General features: G+C 41.9%; 1 protein-coding gene across 2 annotated transcripts in view; it reads left to right on the top strand.

The window, feature by feature from the left end:
- LOC122639654 (myosin-2-like) overlaps nucleotides 1-19,417 on the top strand; it is an 80,785-nt gene that overhangs the window by 21,158 nt on the left and 40,210 nt on the right. For both annotated transcript variants that reach the window (XM_043832534.1, XM_043832533.1), the window contains exons 18-19: nucleotides 7,476-7,681; nucleotides 7,776-7,911. In XM_043832534.1, coding sequence (XP_043688469.1) covers nucleotides 7,476-7,681; nucleotides 7,776-7,911 — 342 coding nt within the window. The remainder of the gene's footprint in view (nucleotides 1-7,475; nucleotides 7,682-7,775; nucleotides 7,912-19,417) is intronic.

Raw genomic sequence — 19,417 nt, 5'->3', positions numbered from 1 at the left:
AGAGATAAGGTGAAGGTCTGTATTGGATTGGATGCTTCTAGAAAGGACTTCAAGGGCTAGGGAGAAAATTGTTAGAGTTGATAGTAGATATGTATCAGGGGTAGTTCAGGAACTAGACTTTGGACTAGTTGCCTTATTATGTATTTTAACCTTCTTATATCTTTTTACCTTTTACCTCCCTAGGGAGTTGGATGTAATACCTTTAGTATTTCTATTTGAGTAATATAGATGTGTTGGAGAAGTCTCTCCAACAAACAACTTTCCCACCGTAATACACTCTTCTTCCTTCTCTTGTCTCCTTCTTCTTGCTCCTCCTTCTCTAACATCTTCCTCCTTTCTCACTTGCTTCCTTAACCTGAAACTCAACTTGGTATCAGAGCAGGTTGGTTTGAGAGTCGTATTTAGCCTCTTTTCTCTGTTCTTTTTCTTCTCTTTGGAATCCTAGGATTCAAAAGGTTTCAAGGAGAAGTCACCAATGTAAAAAATCTGGTATAGGAATATGAAATAGGTTGGAAATAACCTACTCAGATGTTTGAAGATGTTCTTTGAGCTTTGTTGAAGCTCTTGTGAAGTTTTGAAGCCATTCCATCAATTCCAACAGTTACCGCCAGCCTCAACTTGGAGTTCCTGACTCTCTCTCTCTCGGCTTGTGTTTCAGCCTTGGAATGGCTCAATAGGATCGCCCAAGGGTACTCTTTTCATCCCATCTGGTCTCCTTTGCAGCTTTACAGCCCTGTTTGAGCAGTGCTCTTTTTCGTGGGATCTCTGTTCCTGCCCAGGTAATATCGTGACTGCAGTTTCTCTGTTCCTCTTGCATTTGGACTGCTATGTGTTACTGCCTTTGTTGAGAAATGCTTAGAACCAGCCTGTGTGAGGTGCTTAAGCTTGTTTCAGTTGTGTTATCCCTTGGTGGATGCTAGGGTGAAGCCCTTTTCTTGTGTTTTACTTGCTGGATTTTTCTTCTGCCTCTTTGGAATTCTTATTTGGGTAGACTATGTACTCCCCACTTGAATCGATAGTCTAAAGTATTGTCACAATGGGTGATTCTGAGACTTCTGGACTTGGTGTGGCTGATTCACAGCCTGTTCCTGTTCCCACAGCCCCTCAATTGGTCTATGAAAGCACACATTTCCAGATTTCCTTTATGAAACTTGATGGCACCAATTACTTGGACTGGTCACATTCCGTGAAGCTTTCCCTTAGTTGCAAAGGGAAACTTGGGTACATCACAGGTGCTATCAAGGCCCCCGAGCAGAGTGCGCCTACTTATGAGAAATGGGAGACTGAAAATTCTATAGTCATGACATGGTTGATCTTCTCCATGAAGCCCGAGATTGGGAGAAGATTTATAAGAAAGGAGACTGCCAAGGCCGTCTGGGACAGTGTCTCTCAGACCTTTGACAGAGTGGGTGGCTCTACCAAGGTCTATCAACTTCACCAAAAGATTCACTCCATGAGGCAAGGGGACAGAACTATCTCTGAGTACTACAATGCCTTCCTTAGTCTTTTGGAGGAATATGACCACTATAGAGATCTCCATTTGACCAACCCAGAGGATGAAGCAAAGGTGTATCAGACTCTTGAAAAGGAGCGGGTCTTCTCTTTACTTGGTGGTTTGAACCCTGATTATGAGCCCATCAGACTCCAACTTTTAGGCCGATCTCCTCTTCCATCTCTTAGTGAGGTCTGCCGTTACCTACAGAATGAGGAGACTCGGCGTGTTACTATGGACCCAACACCAGCTTCACCTCATGAAAGGTCAGCTCTCAACTCCAGTTCTTTCCGAGACACCCGTGGAGGTGGTAGGGGCCAAGTGCCCAACCGTGAGGCAGCCCGTGTAGTGGAGACAGTTGGTGCCAGTGGAGTTGGGAGAGAGATTTAAATGTGATCACTGTGGGAGAACTGGGCACACCAAGGATAGGTGTTGGTCTCTTCATGGTCGTCCTCCTAGCACAAGTGGTCGTGGTGGTCGTAGAGGGGGAGCTCGGGCTCACTCCGTGATGACTGAGGCAAATGCTACACAGGATGATCCTGTTTTGGTTGATACAGTTGCCGGATTATATCCCAGTTGAGCACGTCTCCTACATCTACCGTGGCCAGCTCATCTTCGTCCTCAACCTTGCAGGTCTCCACTACAGCTTCTACTGCAGCCCAGTCTTGGGTCATTGACTCTGGTGCCACTAACCACATGACTGGTACGTCTTATAATTATGATTCCTATACCATTTGCTCTGGTAAGGATAAAGTTAGGATAGCTGATGGATCCCTTTCCTCTATATCTGGTAAAGGTAGTATCCTTGTTACCTCATCTATCTCTCTTACTTCGGTTCTTCATGTTCCTAACCTTGTTGTTAACCTTTTATCTGTGAGTCACTTGACTAAATCTCTCAACTGTTGTGTCACCTTTTTTCCTTCTCACTGTCTTTTTCAGGATTTGGTGACGAAGAGGATTATTGGTAGTGGACGTGAGGAGAAAGGCCTTTACTTTTTTGATCCTGGTTTACCCACAGCTCAATCCTATGTGTGTGGACGTGATGATAGTAGTTCTGTGGAATCTGTTATGTTATGGCATCGGCGTCTTGGCCATCCATCTTTTGTTGTAATGAGGAAACATTGGCCTCACGTATTTTCTTCTGTTTCTTCTTTTCATGTCTTTCAATGTGAACCATGTATGTTTGCCAAACATTGTCGTTCCTCTTATCCATATCATGGTAATAGAATTGCTGCTCCTTTCCATATTATACATACTGATGTTTGGGGACCTTCCCCCACTACTTCTTTATTTGGCTTTCGTTACTTTGTGTCTTTTGTTGATGACTTTTCTCGTGCCACTTGGACTGTTCTTATGAAACAAAAGAGTGATGTTTGTGAGGCATTTTAGAATTTTTATCAGATGATTCTTACTTAGATTGATACTCGTATCAAAATTGTCCGGTCTGATAAAGGGGGAGAATATATGTTTAGTGGCCTCCAAGCCTTCTTTACTACTAATGGCATTCTCCATCAGCTAGCCTGTGTTGACACACCCCAACAAAATGGGGTTGCTAAGAGGAAAAATTGCCATTTATTGGAGGTCACTCGTAGTCTCTTGTTTGGCATGCATGTTCCCAAGACTTTTTGGTCTGCTGCTCTCCTCACTGCTTCTTTTCTCATCAATCGCATGCCAACCAAACTTCTTGCTTTCAAATCTCCCTTAGAAGTCTTATCTCCACAGGTTTCTGCTTTTTCTCTTCCTCCTAAAATCTTTGGCTGTGTTTGTTATGTGCATGTTAACAATTAACATCGCACTAAACTTGATCCCAAAGCCCTCAAGTGCCTTTTTCTTGGCTTCTCTTCTACTACCAAAAGTTACAGGTGCTATCACCCATCTTCTCGCAGGTGCTTCATCTCCAAAGATGTTACTTTCCTTGAGTCTGTACCCTTTCTTTGCTCCATCTCAGCATCCTCTTTAGGGGGAGAATTGTAGGAATGAACAGGCTGCTGATTATCTTCATTATCCTCTCCCTATCTCTCCCTTTATGCTTGACATTGGAAAGTCTGTGGATGTGGAGGATGTGCATGCTGATTTGGTGGTTGACAGAACTACCAATGGTCCTAGTAAGGAGAAAGATTACCACATTACATACAAAAAAGGTGAAGGCTTACATAATGAAGGAAAGAAGACCTACCAAGAGTCCTCTTTGGATCCAGATCCACATCCTGAGATTCACCCTTCTCAATCAGGTGATATCCCTTCTTCTCCTTCATGTGATTTAGACCTCCATATTGCTGTTCGCAAAGGGAAAAGAGCTTGTACTAATCCTATAACCCAGTTTGTTTCCTATGATGCTCTTTCTCCTATAGGTCTTGCCTTTATTACTGCCCTCTCTACTGCTTCTATTCCCAAAAATGTTATTGATGCTATGTCTGATCCAAAGTGGAGACAAGCTATGTCTGAGGAAATGATGGCACTTGAGAAGAATGGTACTTGGCAACTGGTGGATCTTCCCAAGGGACGTATCCCTGTTGGATGCAGATGGGTCTACACAATCAAGTACAAATCTGATGGTAGTGTTGAGAGATACAAAGCAAGGTTGGTGGCTAAGGGATACAGTCAAGTTTATGGAATTGACTATCAGGAGACATTTGCTCCTGTGGCCAAACACAACTCGATCAGAGTTCTTTTGTCATTGGCTGCCAATAAAGATTGGCCATTATATCAGTTGGATGTGAAGAATGCCTTTCTCCATGGCGACTTGGAAGAGGAAGTGTACATGCAAACTCCACCAGGCTTCAAAATGCCCTCAGCTGAAAGGAAAGTGTGCCTCCTCAAGAAGGCACTATATGGTCTCAAACAGTCACCAAAGGCATGGTTTGAGCGCTTTCGGCAGGCCATTCTAAAGAATGGATATTCCCAGAGCCAAGCTGATCACACTCTCTTTACCAAGCGGGGCCATGGTACCATTATAGCCCTCATTGTCTACGTTGATGATATTGTGGTCACAGGAGATGATATAGCTGAGATAGGTAACCTGAAGAGTTACTTGGCACAACAGTTTGAGATTAAAGATTTGGGCCCCTTGAAATATTTCTTAGGAATTGAAGTATCAAGGACCAAGAAAGGAATCAATATATGTCAACGGAAGTTTGTTCTTAACTTGCTGACAGAGACAGGAATGTTGGGCTGCAAACCAGCCAATTCCCCTATTGAGCAAAATCACAAACTAGGAGAAGATTGTGGTCCTTATCTTGTTGATGCGGGAAAGTACCAAAGGCTAGTGGGGAAGCTTATCTATCTTGCCATGACACGTCCAGATATCTCCTATGCAGTGGGAGTGGTGAGTCAATTCATTAATGCTCCCAAGAGTGGCCACTTGGACGCCGTGTATCGTATTCTTGGATATTTGAAGTCTTCCCCAGGGAAAGGACTGCTGTATGCCAGACACAACCACTTGAAAGTGGAAGGTTTCACTGATGCTGATTGGGCTGGCTCCATTACAGACAGGAGGTCCACCTCCGGCTATTGTACCTTTGTGGGGGGTAATTTGATTACATGGAGGAGTAAAAAACAGCATGTTGTAGCTAGATCCAACGCAGAGGCAGAATTTAGAGCTATGGCACATGGAGTATGTGAACTCATATGGTTGAAAAGACTTGTTCAGGAATTGGGATTTGACACTGGAGGCCCTATGAGACTCTATTGTGACAACAAGGCTGCCATCAGTATTGCCCACAATCCATGAGCGAACTAAGCACATAGAGGTTGATAGACACTTCATCAAGGAGAAGATAGACTCTGGCTGCATTTGTACTCCTTTTGTGAAGTCTGGTGATCAGCTGGCAGATATCCTCACCAAAGCTCTTGCCTCTCCTCAGTTTAGTACCCTTCTAAGCAAGCTGGGAATGCATGATATATATTCTCCAGCTTGAGGGGGAGTGTTAGAGTTGATAGTAGATATGTATCAGGGGTAGTTTAGGAACTAGACTTTGGACTAGTTGCCTTATTATGTATTTTAACCTTCTTATGCCTTTTTACCGTTTACCTCCCTAGGGAGTTGGATGTAATACCTTTAGTATTTCTATTTGAGTAATATAGATGTGTTGGAGAAGTCTCTCCAACAAACAACTTTCCCACCGTAATACACTCTTCTTCCTTCTCTTGTCTCCTTCGTCTTTCTCCTCCTTCTCTAACATCTTCCTCCTTTCTCACTTGCTTCCTTAACCTGAAACTCAACTAAAATGAATGGGGAGAGGGGGCAGCCTTGATGGATACAAACAGAGGGGGCGAAGTAGCCGGCAGGACTACCATTGACTAACACAGAGAAGCAAGGAGAGGAGATACAGGAGTGAATCCAATGAAAATAAAAAAAGGGAAAGGACATTTTGAGTAAGACTTTAGAGATGAAGTTCCATTTAAGGGAGTCATTTTACTTCACTTAAGGAATGAAAACTTTGTCAATTTCACTTCTGACTTCCTGCATCATTTTTTTTATCAGATGGGCCTTAGGAAATGTAAAACACTTGTTGGAGGCAGATTTGACTAAATAAAGGCATGAAGAACACAGTTGTAATTACCTCTATAATGCATTAACCAGATTTACAGATAGCAAGATTTAACTATCAAGGATTTACACTACTCGACCTGGCAAGAAATTTATACCAATTCCTACGTGATTTTATTATGAAAGAGTTCTTCCTCCTGGTCCCCCACCCTCTCAAAAAAGAAAAAGAAGGAAAAAAGATTAAACGAAAGTACAAATCAACTTATAAAAAGCAAGGAAGGGAAAGAAAGAAAAAGAACTCTAAATAGTCAAGGAAATAAATAATAATTGTAGCAGCACGGATAATATTAGCAAAGAGCTTTCAGTTTCCTAGTCATTACTCTATTGATAAGTTGAAGTCTAATACAGATTGGTTGCAGTTTGGAGACATGGTGATACTACCTTTCTTGTGATCTGTTCCAACTTGGTGCAGGGATATGCCACCAAGATAGATATCCATGTGCCCAACTGCCCAAGGTAAAGCATATGGGAAACCGTGTGACTTTGTCCACTTTCATATTGTTGAAATCCCTACATTAGATGGTCATTTAGTGGTCATTGGAAACTTTTATTTCTAGATCTTCATGGCAAAGTTTGAAAGGATTCCTTCATGAGAGCAGTTAAAGCTAATGAGTGTTATTTAAAATGTTATAATAAAGATAAAAGTTTACCTTAATCACCTTTTATGGCTTGAACTTTAGAAGTTGAAATTTGTCCTTCTGGCTTGATTCTGCTGACAAGCAGTCAGTGACTTGATTTGGTTGTTAGAAAGTTCACTTCATTTGATTTGGCAAGTAGGTAGTTATTTTGAAGTCAGAAAGTAATTTTCCAAGGTCTATAAATATATTGGGTCGATCAAAGAAAGTTATTAATTAAGTTGTTTCTATTAAGAATTTTCCTATTTGTAGAACTTGTAAATGGTCTCGAGGTCTAGTTTTTAGGTTTCTGAAACTCTTGATTGAATTTCTTTTCTCTTTTTCTTTCATGACCCATTCTCCTGCTTAAACCTGATTTAGGTTAGACAGGTTTGTTTCAATATCTTGCAATTAGTATTATGTAATATGTTTCTGTTGAAAAGAAATTTAGTGAAAGGTGTTGCGCAATACAATTTGCAACGTCTTGAGTCCAATGAGGAATAATACTTATGAACACAACACATGCCCTTTTTATTTGTATGAAGTGTCCTTGCATATTGGAGAGATGTTGGTGGTTTTCCTGGGATTCTTTTTGGGTTAAAAGGTGGTTTTCCTGGATTAACCTGCTTAGTAGAGCAGTCATCATGGCCACGAATCCTATGTAGGCATCCTACTTTAGAAGGTTCAAAGATGTCCATTAGTTTTCAATCTTGCATCTACCCTTTTGGCAGCTTCTTTTCTGTTCTAGTGAAATTTTGAAAATGGTTGTTATAGACACATTAGGTTATGCAAATCCTAAATATTCTCTTAATGCTTGTAGGGTCAACTGTTCAAATTGATGCAGCGTTTAGAGAACACCACACCTCACTTCATTCGTTGCATAAAACCAAACAGCAAGCAACTTCCTGGTTTGTATGAACAAGATCTTGTCTTACAGCAGCTCAGATGCTGTGGAGTCCTGGAGGTTGTCAGGATATCAAGATCTGGTTACCCAACACGAATGACACATCAAAAATTTGCAAAAAGGTAGTGATCAAATCCCTAGTACAATTTTCTTTCTCATCCTGTTTAAACAAATACTGACTGCTGTCTTCATGCATATATGCTCATATATTTTCAGGTACGGGTTTCTTCTTTCAGAGAATGGTGTATCGCAGGATCCATTAAGTATATCAGTTGCGATTCTTCAGCAATTTAATGTCCCTCCAGAAATGTATCAAGTTGGTTATACAAAATTATTCTTCAGAACAGGGCAGGTGTGCTTTTTTACTTCACATTCCTGGCAGGATAGTTCAAATATTTTTTACCTTGTTCCTCATATTATACTATTACAGTTAGAAGTTGTAAACCCCTTCTAGCAGTCTCTTTTAGAAACGTTAATATTGTGAATCTCTTCTTCCCCCCCCCCCCCCCTCTGAGCCTTTTGGAAATATTTTAGAAAAGCCCCCATTCTTCATCATTTTCTTTAAAGGCAGAGATATATTATCAGTCACTAGATTGACTGTTTCTTCATTAAATTGTAAATGCCAACTCTGAGTCAACTTTTGTGATAATTTTGCCTTTTCTGAGGATAAAAAAATCCTTGCAAGAAGCTTACTTAGATGCTTCTTACTGTGAGGCAAAACTTTATGCCACCTCACTAAAGTGCAAATGCTATATCTGAATTGTAAGTGTAACCTTGACCTTTACAGTTGAAGTAAGCTAGAAGTCTGATCTCTCAGAAAAAGATAAACATTTGAGCAATTTTTTAAGCATTGGGAATATCATTAATAATAATAATAATAATAGTTTTTATTATTATTATTATTATTTTTTTTGATGAATAAAAAAGTTCAATACCAAAGGAAAGAAAAGAAAAAAGGGGGGGGGGGGAGAGCACAAGCATCGGAACAAATTACAAGACCCTGCCTTAACATAGGAGGAGACAAGAGACTGAAAAAGACAAAGGGGAGAACCCCGAACAACCACAGCAGATCAAACTTTGACCGGCGGCGCACCAAAAGGAGGCCAAAGCAAGCAAAGGCCGAACCACAACTCAACAAACAGACCCATCTTATCACGGTAAGATGTCTCGGCAAAGGACATGACTACGATAAAAATAACAACATTTTGTTATTATTATCATCACCTATAACCATGATATCATGGTGTCAAGTTTTGGGATTTGATCGTGCAACCTGGCTGAGTCAACATGGGATCAGCAGTGCCCTGTCCAGGGATCCTATACTGATTTCCCATAAAATGGTAGACGAATTCTGTTTGTTGTTTTTGTAGGATTGCCAAACTTTTTTGAGTCAACTTGGGATTTGGATGGCGGGGTCTGATATGATCTTGGATCCCAAGTTTTAAATCCTTGCATTAAATACCACATGCCCACTGGGGTACCTGATGCAGATTCATCACCAAATAGGACTTATGTCGTTGGGAATAAGTCTAGGGTTGGGTTACATACATGTTGGGCCTTTGATCCCATGGGTTTCTAATGTAATAGGCCACTTTTATAGGCCTAAAATATGGGTAAATAGGTTGCATACGGGATTAACTCCCATACTTAGTTTTATTTCCATACTTAGCTTTTTATTTGGTGTTTTAAATTGAACTGGTTCAACCTATGGTTCAATTTAAGTGATTTTATTAGTTTTTCTTTTAGTTATTTAGTTGGGCTGGATTAGGACTCTATTTTGAGTCTATTTCAATTTCCTAGTCAGTTTAAGTTAGCTAATAGGCTAAGGATTGGGTTAGGCCATTCCTTTTTAGTGTCTAAGTCTATTTTTGAGTCTTCTTTATAAGTTTGTAAGGGATGCCAGCATTGAATACGAATTTGATTAATAAAACCTCAGCTTTATGCTTGCTGCCTTTGTTGCTGTTGTTGCTCCTTGAGAGTGTTGCATCCTTGTGGGCTTATCAAGGTGGAAGGGATTGGTGGATCTCTAATCGAATCCTTGCATCGTGAAGATCGGGAGGGCTACTACTTATCTCCTTGCATCGTGAAGATCGGGAGACCTCATTGTTCATCTTCAAAGCTGTTGCCATTGAAGATCTCTTCAAATCTAGTAAGTTTGAATCTGAACTTTGTTTACATCTTCTTCTTCTCACTCCTACCCTAGCTAGGATTCCTCCATAACTTCAAATCTGTCCATTAGTTTCAAACCAAACTTTCAGCATACATCCCTTACATAGTTATTGACACTAGATCCAAGTTTCATCAGACCCCCACCACCCTAAATCCTAGAATCCCCTTCTCCTACCTCTATTAGGAATTGTCTTAAATAACCTTATCTTGCTGTCCAACTCATCTAACCTACTTCCATTCACTCAAACATCATAAAACCTATATCGTTAGACTTCCCTACACCTGCCTATCATTACCATATAAGACAACCCTGACCTAAACCTAACTTTAACCTTAATTTTGACCTAAAATTCAATTCTGCCCAAAATTGCAGAATTTCAAAACTCATCCAAACCCTAACTTTGTTATACCATAATAGCCCTCTAGACCTGCCCATTAATACCCTATAAACCCCTTTCTCAATATCCAACCCTAACCCTAGTTTTGCCCTAAATTACTAAACCCTAACCCAATCGGCCAGCCTTTGTGTGTGGCCCCATTACCCTGGCTCCTATTAGGTCTCCTACATATCTAGGACTACATTAAGTCCTATTTGGTGATGAATCTGCATCAGTACCTGATTATAAGCTTGAACACTTGGTGACAAGTGGATTCTTGGATGTAGATCAGTTTCTAACACATGCAAGTTGGGATAGCAAAAAATGTCAAGGTCAGTTCTAGATTGGACATCGAGCTGGGGTCTATGATGCTTACCAATATCAAATCAAACCGGGATTTCAGAAAAGGTCCTATTTCTGAGATTGATTTGGTTTTGATTTTCTCTGTCTGGATGACCTAGTTTGTGTAGATTAGAACATCTGTAACTTTTTTGTTATATGAGTGTCACTTTCTGATCTAGTCTGAGAAAAGAAGAGAACTAAGAAGGAAAATCAAGAGACGTTAGTGTAGTTGCAAATTAAGACAAGAAATACAGCTACCCCCACTCAACCCTAGAATATTATTATTTTTCTGTTGTTGTAAAATGGGGTACAAGGGTATTTATGTCATATCTATGTCATAGGGGTATTTATGTCTTGTACTCATTTTCTGGAATGTTCTCCTCCGTATTATAAATAAAGCTGGCTTGTGTCCCATTAGACACAAGTCATTCTCTTATTTGAACATGGTATTAGAGCGGGTTACTCAAAAAACCTAATCTTGGTCCATCTTCTTCTCTCTCTCTCGTTTTAGCACCTCCACCAAAACTGAGAAACCTCTCTCTCCCTTCTCTCGGTTTTGCATCTCCACCACCATCACCCCTTATTGCTCTTGGTGGGCTCTTTCTAATCCACCGAGAGCCCTTTTGTCTCTCTTTGCTATGCCTCTCATAAGATAAGTTACTGAAGGGATTTTTTTCCCATGCTTTGAGAGGTTTGCGGTTTTTTTCCTGTGTTTTTTTCGATCTGCACGGCCAACCTTGTATGACGAATATTTCAGGGCCAATCCCTGCTTCTTGCTGCTCCAGCCTCAACATTGATCGATTTTCAGGTTTTTCTTGATATCGTTTTTTTCAAGATTACCCTGTCATCGATTTTTTGCTGGTTCTTCTTTTGGTTTTTTTTCCCATCTGTATTGGGATTTTTGGAGCTGATTATTGGAGGCAGTATTTCAACGGACATTCCCACGTTATTGGAGTTCTTTGCTTGATCAACCATGCCAGGCTCTGACTCTCATGGTGGCAATGGAAATTCTTCTCATAATTTTTCTGCTTTTCCATCATGTGCCGTCAAGCTTGATGGCACTAATTATCTGATATGGTCACGCTCTTGCCTCCTGTCCATCAAATCCAGAGGTTTCTATGGCTATCATACTGGTACTTCAACTCGGCCCCTTATTGGGACTACAGAGATTGACAAATGGGAGTGTGAAAATTCTTTGGTTATGGCATTCCTTACCCATTCTATCCAGCCCTCCATCTCTCAATGCTACCTTCTTCTCGATTCCATTGCAAAAATATGGAAGGCTGTCCAAGACACTTATTCCTAGGTGGGGAATGATGCCCAGGTTTTTGAACTCCGGAAAAAAATTCACAGGCTGCAACAAAAGGACATGCCTCTTTCTGAGTACTATAATGAGTCCTGCTCTCTATGGCAGGAGTTTATTCCAACTATTGCTGTCGATGTTACCAATTTTAAGAAACGGGAAGATAAGATCCGTATCGATGATTTCCTTGCTGGACTGAACATTGAGTATAATCAGCTTCGGACACATGTGTTGAGCCGTGAACCATTTCCTACCTTGGAACAATCATATGCGCTGATTCAGCTTGAGGATCGGTGTCGTCTCTCTATGCTGCCCACACCTGTTCCGGCACCTCTTGAGCTATCTGCTCTTGTCTCCAGCTCGCAGCCCAATACTGATACTCCTTGGTCTAACCGCTCTTCTACCAAGGCACCTGTAAAGTGTGATTATTGTGGTAAGGAGCGTCACACCAATGTTTATTGTTGGAAGTTACATGGCCATCCTCCTGATGTTCTTGGCTCTTCTGGTCGTGGCCGTGGCTGGGGACATGGTAACTCCAATCAGGCTCCTTCTAGCCAGGCCGACCTTACTGAGGCCTTTGACACTGCTTCTCCTGGAGTAGCCCTGCCTTCAGATGAGCTCATGGCCTTTAGACGTCTTCTTTCTAAGATGGACTAGCCCCATTCAGCTGCACCAGCATCTGCCTCATCTGCGTCTGCCATTGCTGAGCCTCCTCCTGATAATTCTGGTATTTCGTTTTGTTAGATTATATGGGCCAGAATACCGTGGGGGTATTCTGGACTTTTTCTCCTTTTTTATTATGTCTTGTATGTGTGGTTTAGTCCCACATTGCTTATGTAATTATTTTCCATACCTCATTATTAATATAAATAGATGTGCTTGGGATGATAATTAATCATCCAAGCATTCAGCCTAATTCTGATCTCTTAACATGGTATCAAAGCAGATCTCGAATTAGGGACCCCCCCTCTCTTCCATTCTCGATTTCAGTTCCTTCTTTCCTTTTTTTCATTCTCGGTTTCTTCCTTCTCTTCTCTTGCTCTTCATTCTCCCACTAGGGCAGCACTAATGAGGTGATTTACAAGATCTAGTTGCTGCCCTCCATAACCTCTTTTCCATGGTGCAATTTTCTGCTCGATAGGGACACTACTACCTGTCTGCGATATTTGGAATCTTCAGTTTTTGGGGGCTGCTTCCATCTCTGCTACAAGGGACCACTCCTCCTATTTGAAGACCAAGAACTGCAGCAGGCCATCTTCTTTACATCTGTTCCTATCTTCAGATCTGTTCAAGACCCTCTAAGATCGATTTTTCACCAAAAACAGGGTTTTTTTCCAAAACCCTGACACCTATCGATCTAGGGGCTGGTGACTTCTATTGGTTCTGATTTTTTGAAGGCTGGCTCTCTACTTATAAAGGTACACTCGACCTTGATTGGGGCTGCAACACTTCAGTTTTTGGGCATCCTCTATCCTTCATCAATTTCAGCAATTCAGGGTTGTTTTCAAAACCCTGATCAATATCGATCTAGGGGTTGCATGTTTCTGTTGCGGCTGATATTTGGCAGGGTGATTCAGCATTACTAGAGGACCATTCGATCCTATTTTCAGCTCCATCTGCAGTGCTTTTGCTATCCTTCTTCCCTACATCGATTTCAGCAATTTCAGGTATTTTTCAAAACCCTGTAAAAATCGATCTCAGGGATTTCCACCGCTGCTGTTGCTGATTTTTGGAGACCATTATTCTACTATTACCAGAGGGCTCTCATCCAATTTTCAGCCCTTAACTTGAAGGATTTTTTAGGTTTCTCTTCACAACAGCCCCTCTCTGTGATTTGGGCTTCTCTACTGTTTTAATGGGTGACTCAGTGGATTCAACTGCTACTTCTGTTGGTGATGGACACAGTAAAACAGATTATCATACCTTTCCTCCTCATCCCATCAAGTTGGATGGCACTAATTACTTGCTTTGGTCTAGGTCTGCTTCCTTTGCCATTGCTGGCCGTGGCCTTATCGGTCATGTTATCGGCACCGCTGTTATGCCAACCGAGATTGGGGCTGCTCATGACGGTGGCTGGCCAACAATGGAGTTCTCATGTCCTACCTCATTGGCTCTATGACTTCCGATCTGCAGCATAATTTTCTTCTCCTTGACACAGCCTCGGAGATTTGGGCAGCTTGCAAGGAGACCTACGGGCAGCTTGGCAATGATGTCCAGGTATATGAACTCAGGAAGAAGGTCCTTCACACTACTCAGGGAGATTTAACAATCTCCAAATATTATGCTACTTTGCGCAGCCTTTGGCAGCAACTGGATCACTTTTCTGACTTTCACCCAAGTACAGCTGCTGATTTTACCTCATACAAGAAACATGTGGATAAGATCGGGGTTTATGATTTTTTGGCTGGGTTGAATGTGGAGTATGATCAGATTCGGGTTCAAGTGTTGGGATACAAGCCTTTTCCCACACTTGAACAGTCCTATGCCCTGGTCTCCTCTGAAGAAAACCGTAGTGCTGCCATGTTGCACCCTCCTATTATTGACAGATCAGCTCTCAAGGCTGCTGCCCCGGCCCCTCCTGCACCTAGTGGCATTGCTTCTCTTGGTGATTCTACTACAGGGACTGTTGTTTGTGAGCACTGTCACAAACCCTACCACACCAAAGAGAAGTGCTAGAAACTTCATGGGAAACCGGCTGATTTTGAAGCTAAAAGGGCTGCCAAGACAAAGATAAAGACAAAGCCCAAGGCCCATCAAACTGAGACTTTACTGCAGCCCCTGCTACTAACATTGGTCTATCCCAGGATGATCTACAGGCACTCCTACGTATGCTGAGATCTTCCGCTGCTGCTGCCTCTACTACATTAGCTACGCCAATTCTTACGCTCCTTCAGGTTCACACTTTGCCGGTCGAGGTATCCCTTTTGGAGGTCATTGTGCTTCGTAGCTTCCCATCCTTGGATCATAGATTCTGGAGCTACAGATCACATGATCGGTTCCTCTAGTCTATTTCATAGATATTCTCCCACTTCTGGGAAAGACAAGGTCAGAGTGGCTGATGGTTCCCTTTCTTCCATATCTGGAAAAGGAATCATCAGCTGTACTTCATCTCTTCCCTTGCCTTCTGTTTTGTATATTCCTAATTTTGCTACTAACCTTCTTTCCATTAGTAGTATCACTCGTGATCTTAACTGCAAAGTTACTTTTTTTCCTTCTCATTGTGTGTTTCAGGATCTGGAATCTGGGAAGACGATTGGATTGGGTAAAGTGCACGGTGGGCTGTAACTGCTTGATGACGGTCGCTTCTCTCTACCACCATTACCTTCTCCGCTACACCAGAGTTCTTTGGTCTTTTCTGAACTCTACCAGTGGCATTCTCGGTTAGGTCACCCCCCTTTAGGAATTTTAGCTCATTTATTTCCTAGTTTGGTCACCCTACGTACTAAGGATGACTTTTTTTTGTGGGGCTTGTGTTCTGGCCAAACAGACACGTTCAACTTATCCACTTTCAAATAAAAGGAGTTCTGCTTGTTTTTAATTGGTGCATTCTGATGTTTGGGGTCCTAGTCGTAGGACTTCTCTTTCTGGTCATCGTTGATTTGTATCTTTCATTGATTATCATTCTAGGAACACCTGGGTGTATCTTTTGCACACAAAAAATCAGGTTTTTTCATGTTTTCAACATTTTCATAAAATGATCCAAACTTAGTTCCAGGCTACTCTCAAAATATTAAGCAATGATAATGGAACCGAGTATACTGAATCCCAATTTCAAAAATATTTGGCTGATCATGGAATTATTCACCAAACTAGTTGTGTTGATACCCCTGCCCAGAATGGTGTGGCCGAAAGGAAAAATCGCCACTTATTGGAAATGGCCCGGGCTTTGATGTTTGCGTGGAATGTCCCATCTCAATATTGGGGGGATGCAGTTCTAACTGCAGCCTATGTCATCAATAGGTTACCTTCTCGGGTTCTTAACTCCCGTAGCCCCTCTGATGTTTTACTGGGTCATTCCTCCTTTATTGTGCCTCCCAAAGTATTTAGGTGTGTGTTATGCTAGAGATACCAGATCTCCAGGCAAACTTGAACCTAGGGGGCTCCGCTGTATTTTCTTGGGTTATTCTCCAACCCAGAAAGGTTATAAGTGCTACCATCCCCCTTCCCGCCGTACCTTGGTTAGTATGAATGTTGTTTTCCATGAGACCCGTTCTTATTATTCTTCACCACTTCTTCAGGGGGAGAGTTTTAGTGAAGATGTGTCTCTTGAGATTCCTCCACTGGAGGTTCCTCTGGCTGCTGCCCAGCCTCCTTTGACTGCTGCCCAGCCTCCTTTGGATGCTACCCATCCTACTTTAATCAATGCCCAACCTCCTTTGGCTGTTCCTCCTTCACCTAACGGGAATCCTTTACAGGGGGAGACCATAGAAAATAGTGTTGTTAATGTTCCTATTCAGGGGGAGCTGACTCCAGTCCAGAGAACTATTGGTGAATTTCAGAAGAGAATTGACAACTCCAACATACTCACCTATACAAGGGGCAGAACCAACAGAGGGCAGCTGTAATCCACTTTAGCACTAATACCCATCCAATTGTCTGATCCAGATCCAGATTCTCCATCTCCTGGTAATCCCTCTTCTTCCGACCTACCTATTGCTCATCGCAAAGGTACTAGGACTTGCACTTTACATCCCATATCTCGTGTTGTTTCTTATAGTTCTATCTCTCCCTCTTTTCGTGCTTTTGCATCTTCTCTTTCTTCTGTTTCGATTCCTAAAAATTGGCAGGAAGCATCTACAGATGGAAAGTAGAAGGCAACAATGTTGGAAGAAATGAGAGCATTATATAAAAATAATACATGGGATCTTGTGGCTCTTCCTCCAGGGAAAAAACCAGTTGGATGTAAATGGGTCTTTGTGGTCAAACAGGAGGCTGATGGTTATGTGGATCGATATAAGGCACGTCTGGTTGCAAAGGGGTTCACTCAAACTTATGGGGTTGATTATCAGAAGACCTTTGCACCGGTGGCAAAGCTCAACACTAACAGGGTGTTATTATCTTGTGCTGTAAATCTTGGGTGGGATCTTCAGCAGTTAGATGTAAAGAATGCCTTCCTCCATGGGGAGCTTGAGGAGGAGGTATATATGGGCATTCCACCAGGCTTCTCTAATGACAAGGCTAAGGGCAGGGCCTGTAAATTGAAGCGTGCACTTTATGGGTTGAAGCAGTCACCTAGGGCTTGGTTTAGCAGATTTCACAAGGCTATGATTTTAACAGGTTATAAGCAGAGCAATGCTGATCACACTTTGTTTATCAGACGAGTTGGTGACAAGGTAACTCTTCTTATAGTCTATGTGGATGATATTGTGATCACTAGTAATGATGGTGATGCTATCAAGAATTTAAAGCTCTTCCTTGGCCGTGAGTTTGAAGTAAAAGATCTTGGCCCTCTAAAATATTTTCTAGGGATAGAAGTTTCTCGATCTTCGAAGGGCATCTTTCTTTCTCAAAGAAAATATATCCTTGATCTATTGACTGAGACTGGGCTGCTAGGTTGTCATCCTTCAGATACTCCTATGGAAGCTACTAAAACTTAAGGAGAAAGAGGGTGAACCTGTTGACAAGGGTTGTTATCAGCGATTAGTAGGCAAATTAATCTACCTCTCTAACACACGACTTGACATAGCTGTTGCTGTAAGTTTGGTGAGCCAGTTTATGCATGACCCCTATTCCTCACTTATGGATGCAGTCCGTCGTATTTTGTGGTATTTGAAGTCTGCTCCAGGAAAGGGAATTCTTTTCTCTCCCTATGGTCACCTGAAGATTGAAGCTTATACTGATGCCGATTGGGCTGGTTCAACTGACAAAATCTATCTCTGGCTATTGTTCCTTTATGGGTGGGAACCTTGTCACATGGTGTAGCAAAAAGCAGAATGTTGTGGCTAGGTCCAGTGCTGAAGTCGAGTTTTGTGCTATGGCCCAAGGAATTTGTGAACTTCTATGGCTTAGAGGATTATTGCAGGATATCGGTGTTGCTGTCCATCTTCCCATGTTGCTTTATTGTGACAATAAAGCCGCCATTAGCATTGCTCATAACCCTGTCCAGCATGATCGTACTAAGCACGTCGAGGTTACCGACATTTCATCAAGGAGAAGCTTGAAGCCGGACTTATTTGTGTTCCCTTTGTGTAGTCTACTGACCAATTGGCTGATGTGTTCACTAAGGGACTAAGTGGCAAGCTGTTTCTTCCTATCTTAGTCAAGTTGGGCATGCATGATATCTATGCTCCAACTTGAGGGGGAGTGTTAGATTATACTGGGGGTATTCTAGACTTTTTCTCCTTTTTTTATTATGTCTTGTATGTGTGGTTTAGTCCCACATTGCTTATGTAATTATTTTCCATACCTCATTATGAATATAAATAGATGTGCTTGGGATGATAATTAATCATCCAAGCATTCAGCCTAATTCTGATCTCTTAACACGTTTTGTGGTCTTAGTACATCTGTCCTATTCGCCCCATGGATCATCGACTCTGGGGCTTCAGATCACATGACAGGTTCCTCTGATTCTTTTTCTCATTATTCCCCTTGCTTTGGTAAAGGCAGGGTTCGATTAGCTAATGGTGCTTATTCCCTATATTTGGTATTGGTTTTGTTTCTTGTTCTCCAAATTTATCCCTTTCCTCTGTGTGGCATGTCCCTTCTTTTCCTAATAATTTGTTGTCTACAAGTAGTCTTAATTCACATGTCCCTTCTTTTCCTAATAATCAGCTGTCTACAAGTAGTCTTACTTCCACTTTGAATTGCAAAGTCACTTTTTCCCCCTCCCATTGTGTGTTTCAGAATCTGGTCATAGGGGCAACGAGTGGTTCTGCTAAAATGCATCATGGTCTGTACTTACTTGATGTTGAGTCGTCATCAGTCTCTGGTCAGGTACTTCAGACTTCCTCTTCATCTCCACCGGCTTTTGAACTTCTCTGTTGGCATCGCAGATTGGGACACCCTCCCTTGGGCACCCTAGCTAGGCTTTTTCCTTCTTTTAAGCAATGTACTGAATTGTTTTGCGAGGCATGTGTTTTAGCCAAGTAAACCCGAATTGCATATTCTATTTCAGATAATAAAAGTTTAGTTCCGTTTCTTTAATTCATTTTGATATTTGGGGCCCTTCTCGGGTTGTATCTGTCACTGGGCACCGCTGGTTTATTACTTTTATTGACTATTGTTCTCGTACTACCTGGGTTTATTTGATGCTTGCCAAAGGGGAGGCCTTCTCTTGTTTTCAGCACTTTCACCAGATGGTTCAGATTCAGTTTGGAGCCACCATTAAGGTTCTTCGGAGTGACAATGGTCAGGAATGCTTTGACACTTCCTTTCAGGCCTACCTTTCTTCACATGGGATACTTCACCAGACTAGTTGTGTCGACGCTCCAACTCAGAATGGTGTGGCTGAATGAAAAAATCGACATTTATTGGAGGTGGCTCTATCTTTACTATTCCAGATGAATGTCCCTAAACATTTTTAGAGTGATGTTATTGCCACTGCAGCCTTCTTAATCAACCGCATGCCCTCTCGGGTCCTTGGTTTTTGCTGCCCCTTGGATCTTCTAAAGGGTTCTGCGGCTTTCTCTGTCTCTCCAAAATTTTGGGTGTGTTTGCTATGCTCG

This window comes from Telopea speciosissima, chromosome 9, assembly GCF_018873765.1.
Source record: "Telopea speciosissima isolate NSW1024214 ecotype Mountain lineage chromosome 9, Tspe_v1, whole genome shotgun sequence".
Lineage (NCBI taxonomy): Eukaryota > Viridiplantae > Streptophyta > Magnoliopsida > Proteales > Proteaceae > Telopea > Telopea speciosissima.
Note: the sequence above shows the minus strand (reverse complement) of the source record. Positions and strands in the feature narration are given on the sequence as shown.